A 9407-nucleotide genomic window follows, 5' to 3' on the forward strand; every position below is an offset into this window, starting at 1 on the left:
TGTACACACAGTCCACAAAGGGGTGCACCAAGAGTGTCCACCTCAGGTTAACTAGGGAGGACGACCCACTGGGCCATATAGGAAACCTAGCACACAAAGCTACCCTACCAACTCAGGGAATCAATGAAAATGTGGCGACAAAGAAAGAGATCACAAAGGAAAGAAATGGAGGAAAACAAACGACTGGATATAGAATTCAAAACCATGGTTATAAGGCTTTTCAAGAATATCCTAGAAAAGGCCAATAAATATAACGAGACCCTCGATATATGAAAAAGGACCAGTAGAAATTAAACATACACTGACTGAAATAAAAAATATTATACAGAGACTTAACAGCAGACTAGAGGACCGCAAGAATCAAGTCAAAGAGTTGAAATACAAAGAAGCAAAAAACACTCAACCGGAAAATCAAAAAGAAAAAAAAATCCAAAAAGTTGAAGATAGTGTAAGAAGCCTCTGGGACAACTTCAAGCGTACCAACATCAGAATTATGGGAGTGCCAGAAGAAGAGAGAGAGCAAGATACTGAAAACCTATTTGAAGAAATAATGACTGAAAACTTCCCCCATCTGGTGAAAGAAATAGACTTACAAGTCCAGGAAGCGCACAGAACCCCAAACAAAAGGAATCCAAAGAGGACCACACCATGACACATCATAATTAAAACGCCAAGAGCAAAAGACAAAGAGAGAATATTAAAAACAGCAAGAGAAAAACAGTTAATTACCTACAAGGGAGCACCCATACAATTGTCAGCTGATTTCTCAACAGAAACTATGCAGGCCAGACGGGAGTGGCAAGAAATATTCAAAGTGATGAACAGCAAGAACCTACAACCAAGATTACTCTACCCAGCAAAGCTATCATTCACAATTGAAGGTCAGATAAAGAGCTTCACAGATAAGGAAAAGCTAAAGGAGCTCGGCACCACCAAACCAGTATTATATGAAATGCTGAAAGGTATTCTTTAAGAAGAAGAGGAAGAAGAAGAAAAAAGTAAAGATAAATATTATGAACAACAAATACATATCTATCAACAAGTGAATCTAAAAATGAAGTGAATTAAAAACCTGATGAACAGAATAATCTGGGGAATATAATAGAATCAGGGGCATAGAAAGGGAGTGGACTGACAATTCTCAGGGGGAAGGTGGTATGGGAATGTTCAGGAAGAGACTGGACAAAAATCATACACCTATGGATGAGGACAATGCGGAGGAGGTAAGGGGAGAAGGTGGGGTGGGAACCAGGTGGAGGGGAGCTATGGGGGGAAAAAGGAGAAACAATTGTAATAATCTGAATAAAGATTTATTTTTAAAAAAACCACAACAATCAACAGACAAGCGCCCATAACACCTAGACAAAGCTTAATAAATCAGAGTTCTTTTCATGGATCTTTCAGATGTTTTACATTGCCTGGGACTTACAGCGAGATGCAGCCTAGATCTCAGCCTGCTCTTCACAGATCTCATCATATTCTGCTCTCCATAGCATTGACTGGCATCTAAAGTCATTTGAGCTAAAATCTGCCAGTTCCAAGGCGTCATATGGTAATTTTCAGACGAAGCATTAAAGAGTCCTTTTTTAAATGGACTGTTAGCCCCATTTTCTCTAGTTGATGAGCCTTCCCACACTGGAGGTGGAGGATCGGGGGGGCTTTACAGGCTCTACCTTAGGAGGAGAAGGTGACAAATCCTCCTGACATCTGTAGGCTTTTGATCCTCAATACAAAGTGGGCATAATGCAGTTTGAACAGGAGCCCCCATAGTTAAAGATGACAAGGGCACTCGTTTTCCTTGAGCCTGGTTTAAGAGAGTACCTTCTGACACCTTAATTCCGTTATCCTTGAGCATTCAAGGTAAAAATTTGCAATGATTTTTTGCCTTTTATCCAAATCTTCCCCCTTATAACCTGGCTGATTCCAGAAATTTCCCTGTCCACTGATGGTGGCAACTTCGAAGCTGGCAGGGGTCTTGTGCGCCCATGAGTTTCCATCTTTCCTGTGAGTTTCCACTTTCCATTTGTCACTCAGGTGCATTTTCTCCTTCAGTCTCCTGTTTGAGGCACCAATTGCTGTGACCTGCATGGTGAGGTTCAGGATATGAAAGAGGTGCCGACGCACAAATGAAAATGCTGTACATGAAATATGAATTTAGAAGGCATTGAGGGCCAGGTGGAGACCTCTTTCCTGAAGAGGCACACAGAGCCCAGGTCCATCTCCTTTTTATTCCCTTTGAATACACATTTTCCCGTTAGCAATGCACAGAGGCAGATCAAAGGTAAAGTTTGGTAAACAATGTAAGGACTATCAGGTCAGGAAATTACCTGGAGCCATTGCTCCCACAGCAGAGCAGTTTTGTGCTGATATTCAGCCCTGCTGAATATCAAAGTCCATTGGCCTTCCAATGTCTCTTCTGCACTTTTATGCTAATTGCTGTTTGCTTTAGCCTCGGGCAACCAAGTGTAGGAAATAGGCCTTCATGATCCATGTCCAGCATAGTCAACTTTTAATGGAACTGGTTATTGAATTTCCCCAGAACAAAGAGAATGTGGGGAGGAGGGAAGAGGATAAAAGAACAAAGGACTGTGTGTGTGAGCCAGCATCATGATGGAAACCCCCAGGGGCGCCCATGACAAACTAGATAGGGGGAGGTGGAAACAACTAGAAAAGGCCTCAGCTACACCCCCACTTTTTTCTAGGAAGAGAGGGAGAATCATCAATGATGAGAGAGAATCATTGATAGGTTGCCTCTTTCACCCCCTATAATGGGGATCAAACCCACAACACAGACATGTGCCATGATGGAGAATTGAACCATGACCTTCAGGTTCATAGGTCGAAGCTCAACCACTGAGCCATGCTGGCCGGCTTTCCATTGATTTAGAGAGAGTGCAAGAGAGAGGCAAAGACAGAGACGACCATGGATTGGTTGCCTCCTGCACACACTCCGACCAGGGCTTGGGCCCGGTAGGAGCATGTAACCAAGGTACGTACCCTTGACGTGAATGGAACCTGGGACCTTTTGGTCCACAGTCCAACACTGTACACACTGAACCGAACCCGCTAGGGCAGCCCTTTTTTCTTTTTAATGGCCCAGTGCGATACAATGAGACCTAGTTTACATATGAGGAAAACCGTTAACCCCGTAGCACTGAGCCGATGAGGAACCATAGGAGGAACTTTTGCACCCTACAGAGAAATAGCCTGTGATGGCTACTCCATATGTGCCTGTACAGCCCGACACCCTCTCTTTCAAGGACGTGTTAAAAGTCGCATTTTCGCCATACCTCTGTCTCTGAGCCCGTTATTTTAATCCATACAGATGAACATTTTTTCACTGAGGCCCAGTGTCCTGGGGCTCATTGTAGGCTTTGTCCTGCTGCAGGTGTCTCATGAGCTCAAGGCTGGGCAGTGTTGCTTCTTGGTAGTGTTAATGTAAAAACATTCAAACCTGTAAAGAACTTTTGTGAGTTTATTTGAGCCAAACTTTTGACAATTGCCAGGAAGCAGAATATCAACGGATTGGGAGAATGGCACTTTTTCATCTTGCTTCATACATTATAATCAAAGGAGGAGACCAACCTGGGTTACTTGAAATCCATTGGTGATACATTAGGGAGGCGTGAGAAAGCAAATGGGGGGCGGTGGTGAGACGGTGGGGGGCGGGCGGGGGAGACCTCTGGGAATGGATAAAAAGTGAAATGATGGACACATGCTTTTTTTTTACTTCTTTTGCTTCTTTTGCTGGGTATAGGATAGTTAACAGGCAACAATTAACACGGTAACAGTAACAAGGAAGGAATCTGTGGTTGCTGTCCTGGAGCCCAGGGCATTAGGTTGTGCCCTGAGGGGTCTGGAAGAAGGGAAGTTACAAGTTACCCTGACATTTCAATGATATGTTATCATAGATGCAAAAGGACAATAGGCTCAGTTAAGGTAAAGATTGACCTTTGTCAGGGAAGATGCTGGCCTAGGACATGACTACCCAGTATAAACTGCTTCTTAATGAAAATGTTTTAAGTTCAGACCATCCTTGGTGGCTACTTTAGGTCTGTGAGTTTGCCAGGCCGCCATGCAGGCCTCCCCTGAGCTAGTCAGGTTAGTATGTGGCCGTTTTTCATCCACAGTAGGGAACTTAACTTGGCTGTAATGACATAGCATGTGTGCAAGTAGCCAGAGGGAAGCCTGACATGTATGCAGTGGAGACATGGGTCTGCTTCCTTCTCTCTTATTTCCACCTTAGCATTCACGGGCAGGGTTCCCACCTCCCCGTCTTCAACCCCAGCTGAATGCACACCCAGCCCCACCCACTGCCACGCCCTGTCATTGTTGCCTCAGCTGACCCAGCCAGGGTAGGGTTTCTGTCACTATGCCCTTGGCAGGAAGTGGCCACTGCAGATGGTGGGGACCAGGTTTCACTGAGGACCCTCCCTCTCTCCGTTCCCATCCACGGTTCTCCCCCACCAAGGGCATGAGGCTGGCAGAGGGCCCGGTCACCCTCAGGACGCCCCTCTTGCTGCTTGGGCTCTGGGTGCTGCTGGCTCCCGCCCAGTGTTCTCAAGGTCGTCCCTCCTGGCGCTACATCTCCTCCGAGGTGGTGATTCCCAGGAAGGAGCTGCACCGTGGCAAAGCCGTGCTGGCAGCAGGCTGGCTCTCCTACAGCCTGAGGTTTGGGGGCCAGAGACACGTCCTCCACATGCGGCGCAAGAGACTGTTTTGGCCTGGACAGCTGGTGGTGATGACTCAGGATGACCAGGGGGCCTTGCAGGTGGACTACCCCTTTTTCCCTCTCGACTGTTACTACCTGGGCTACCTGGAGGACGTCCCTCTCTCCATGGTCACCGTGGACACGTGCTATGGGGGCCTGGAAGGCATCATGAAGGTGGACGACCTGGCCTATGAAATCAAACCCCTCAAGGATTCCCAGAGGTTTGAGCACATCATTTCTCAGATCGTAGCCGATCCTAATGCCATAGGACCCATGTCCACGCTGGGACACAAGGCTGAGAGGCACCCGCTGGTCTCTGACCCGAACCCCAGTGCATCCTCCAGGATCAGCAGTAAGCTCTTTACATCCCACCGTGGAACTATGAAAGGCTGTCTTATGAGTACTCATTCTTTTTATACTGTGTACAACAATGTGTCACAGTGTGCCCAATACCTTATACAACTAGGTAGTTTAATAGACGCCATGTTTCGAGGTATCGATTTAAGGTACTACATCAGCCTCATTGTCATTTATAATGTGAAAGAGCCAACAAGTATGGACAACTATAGTGTGCCATTTAGTGCATTTGCTATGCATTATGTTCCCAATATTTACAATGTATTTACGCCACATTCAGGCTTAATCGTGAAAAGAGATGGGCCCCATGAACTTAATTTCAATCCAGTTCTCTACGGGCTATGCACAGAATATAATCTCATCTTTGTGGGTCACCTATCCAGACATTATTTATTGTTATCAATTATAGCCACCCACCAAATAGGGATCAGTTTCGGTCTGTATTTAGATTCGAGCGACTGTGTTTGCCAGAGAAGGACCACCTGCATCATGAGCACATACCCTGTGTTGACAGATTCATTCAGTAACTGTTCCTTTCTACACACACAAAACGTATTTCTTGGTTCTGGAACATGCCTTTTTGAAACTGAAAAAGTGTATTCAAACAGAAGCCTGACAACCATTCGATGTGGAAATTCTGTGGTGGAAGACAAAGAGCAGTGTGACTGTGGGACCTTCAAGCAGTGTTACAGCAACCCATGCTGCGACACTGACTGCCGCTTCACGTCTGGGAGCATTTGTGACAGGGAAACCTGCTGCGCAAACTGCACCTACACGCCCGCGGGGACGCTCTGCAGACCGATCCGGAACATCTGTGACCTTCCGGAGTACTGCATGGGGAAGGACACGCGGTGCCCCAGTGATTTTTATCTGCAAGATGGAACCCCGTGCACCGAGGACGGCTACTGCTACCATGGCAATTGTACCGACCGCAGTATGCACTGCAAGGAGATCTTTGGGGAAGGGGCGCTGAGCGCTCCAGACGTCTGCTACGACATAAATAAAAAGGGCCAACGATTTGGACACTGTAAAGTTACTGAGTTTTATCACCCAGCTCCTTGTGCGGACGCTGATGTTAAGTGTGGACGCCTACAGTGTATCAACGTCACTCATCTGCCTCCGTTACAGGAACATGTGGGGTTCCATCACTCAATCATAGGGGGGTTCTTGTGTTTTGGGGTGGGTGCACACCGAGGGACAAGCACAACTGATGTGGGTGCTGTGAGACCTGGTACCCCCTGTGGTGCTGGACACTTCTGTCTTCAGGGTTTTTGCAATGCTACGCTGGCGGCCTTAGACTACAACTGTCCCCCTTCGAAATGCAACTACAGGGGCGTGTGCAACAATAACAGGAACTGCCATTGCCATGTAGGCTCGGACCCTCCCCTGTGTATAAACAGTGGTGCCGGAGGGAGTGTGGACAGCGGACCCCCTCCAAGAAGAAGGCGGACAGTGAGGGCAAGTGGTATGTCACTGGTGTATTTGAGAGTGATTTTTGGTCGCTTGCTTGCCCTCATAGCTGCACTCCTCTTTGGTGTAGCCACGAATGTGAGAACTCTCCAGACCACTACAGTCACTGAAGTGAACGTTGGTAGATAGTGAACAGCAAGTCAGCCTTCGGACCCCTGTACAACTCAGGCAACATGAAGAAACACCTGAAAAAAGTCACCATAACCGACTGGCAGAGCTCAAGCCCACACTTCTGAGCGGCTGCAGGGGTCCTGCCCCACATCCAGGGTGCGCACCGTGGATGTTTTCACACCACTCTCTCTGACAGCTTGCTGGCCAGCGTCTGCAATAAAGCTTGAGCAGCGCACATTGGCGTCCTGTGCAGTCCTTGTAGGTCTGTAAGTGCCCTGAGTGAGCCTGAGGCTCGGGCCTGGACAGGAGACCTGGTCAGCAGCTGGCCTTGCGCTGTGGACGCCTGTCCCAGGATTAGTGACAGTGGCCACAGGTTCCTTTAGGGCCAATTGCTGACAGTTCCCCACAGTCATGCTCTTGAGCACTGAGTGTCCCTCAGTCCCTGGGTAAGGTCTCCTCTAAACTGCTTGGGTTTCAGGGCAATGGCGTGCTCCTCCCCTCCCCCAACCCTGCCTGTTTCACACAGGTAGGGGGGTGGGTGGCTGTGGGCTGAGATTGAGGGTTCCTTGTCTGCTAGTGACTTCTGAGCCCCGTGGAGAGCACCCTTTCCCTGTGTGGAGGTGGACCAGTGAGTGGCACTAAATCAGAAAGAAGAAGTGGCCCTCCTGACTCTGGCCTCAGGGGAGCCTGCTCATGTGGGCCTCTCTTCCCCCCTGCGCTCTGCGGAGAGTGGCTGTGAGTGCGAGCTGAGTCCTGGGGAGGCCCTGACACCCTCTTCCCCACAGGCCTGTGAGGCTGGAAACCCTCCTCCTCTGTGTCTTCATAGTTTTTCCCTAAATGCCATTGTACAATGTCATATAAACCTGATGAAAGTAAACCTTTACGTGAACATTTAAAATTAGATATTTCTTCCATGCAACACAGGTCCATCATGTGGAATTTATAACTGAAATCTCCACAATTCAAGTGCCTGGGTGTCTGTGATGGGCAGATATGTCACGTGGACGTTAGGTGCTGCAGTTGGGACCCGGGTGCTGCCTTATTGATTGAGAGTTTCTTCTGAGAAAGGCAATGTGGGGGAGCTGGGAAGAAGGAGCAGGGCCCCGGGCTCGTGGAACTCAGAGTCTAGGTCTGAGTTGGTGAGAACTGGAACAGCAGGTGACAGCAGGTCCTGCTGGGGTGGTTTATAGATGCACCGGAGTCACTGAGCACCCAGAGGGTCACGTGTGGTCGGATGGACACCACCCGAGAGCGCAGTTCCCGGGGGATGATCCTAATCCCTGTGGGCCTCTCAGGAGGCAGGAGAGTAGTGGGGACAGGGCCTGTCAGGATGCAGGAGAAAATTGGGGTGAGGTGGGCATGAGGGGAACAGGGCTTGAGCTCAGCACACAGCTGCCTGGGCTGTGATGGGGTCCCTCTTGGTGGGAATGATGCAGAATTTACCAGGCAACCAGAAAACAATGGGTACTCAGAAGATTCAGGAAAAAAAACCTTTATTTGCAGATGTACTAGTACATGGACTCAGTTTTCCAAAGCCTGAGCAAGCTTTCCTTTTATCCCCTTAGTGTCAGTTAGAATGGGGAAGATTACAGTGAAAGACCTGGTCTGGGTGGTGCCAGTGACCTCCCCTCTGGCTAAGCTGTTAAATTCTTGGTTTATGGCCCTTGTAAACTGGGAATTTTTGGGAAAAATATTAAGTCACTTCCACTTCCATATTGCTTATGGAAGTGGAAGTGACTTAACTATAGGCTTATAAGAATGTGTGTAAGAATACTGGTTACTGGCACAGATTCTGATTGCTAGTCCCCCAATTGTCTTATTTCCCTCTTCATTCCTCCCTCTGGATCTTCAAGCTGAATTTCAGCCTTGGGGATTCAAATAGAAGACTCAAAAGCTAGGGAGTAGGTGTGTTCAGCAGCTCGAGTCTTTTTCATCTTCATCACCCGAGGGATTGTAATGGCAGTCCAGAGACCTGGTCTGGAGTAACATCTGGGTCTTCAGGGCTTATTGATTCTATCTCTATTAGCTGTTCTAAAACCTGTTGGCTTTCTTAGAGGAAGGGAGAGGGATTCTACACAGGTTTCTTCATTTCTGGCTTCAGAACATTTGCAATGGTGAGAAGCATGTCTCAGGGTCCCATCTATTTCTCTTCCAGTTGACCCATTGTCCTAGCTCTGCTCATGTCTGTCCAACTGCCTAACACATCTCCTCAAGGATCTTGGCTGTGAATTCTTTCAGGGAAATTGGGTGTTGGTGGGCTCCTCTAACTGCTTAAATGCTGAGGAGGGACGAAGTTTTCTTTCAGAGCCAAGAGATCTTTGCTCTCTGTCAGAAGGGTGATGAGGCCTGGGCATGGAAGAAGGTGGGCTTGTTACCTGGTGGAGACAAACTATTATAAAATTTAGTATTATTGAGCAATTAGAACAGCAAGAATTACAACAAATAGTCTGGTGGGAGGGAAGAGAAAACATTTCAGTTCTAATAATTTCCTATTGAAATAGAATTTTTCTCCTTAAAATCACCCTTATTTTTTTTATTTTCATGTATTTCTTTTTTTTTTGTTTACAGTATTACATAAGTAGTACATATGTCTCCTTTTTTTTCCATTGACCCTCCCCCAGCCTCCCCTACCCCCTGTTGCATGTCCTCATCCCCCCCCCCACCCCCCAGTGTCTTGTGTCCATTGGTGTGCTTATAGGCATGCATACAAGTTCTTTGGTTGATCTCTTTCCCCCTCTCCCCAACACTCCCCAGCCTT

At 47.6% G+C, this 9407-nt stretch overlaps 1 protein-coding gene across 1 annotated transcript; it reads left to right on the forward strand.

Annotated features, from left to right (window-relative positions):
- Window positions 1-4474: 4474 nt before the first annotated feature.
- On the forward strand, window positions 4475-6667 carry LOC308242312 (disintegrin and metalloproteinase domain-containing protein 21-like; the record flags this gene model as incomplete). Its single annotated transcript, XM_080656323.1, has 1 exon — window positions 4475-6667. The coding sequence occupies one exon, from the start codon at window positions 4475-4477 to the stop codon at window positions 6665-6667; it is 2193 nt and encodes a 730-aa protein (XP_080512449.1).
- Window positions 6668-9407: the final 2740 nt, after the last annotated feature.

This window comes from Plecotus auritus (assembly GCF_963455305.1).
Source record: "Plecotus auritus genome assembly, chromosome: 1".
Classification (NCBI taxonomy): Eukaryota; Metazoa; Chordata; class Mammalia; order Chiroptera; family Vespertilionidae; genus Plecotus; species Plecotus auritus.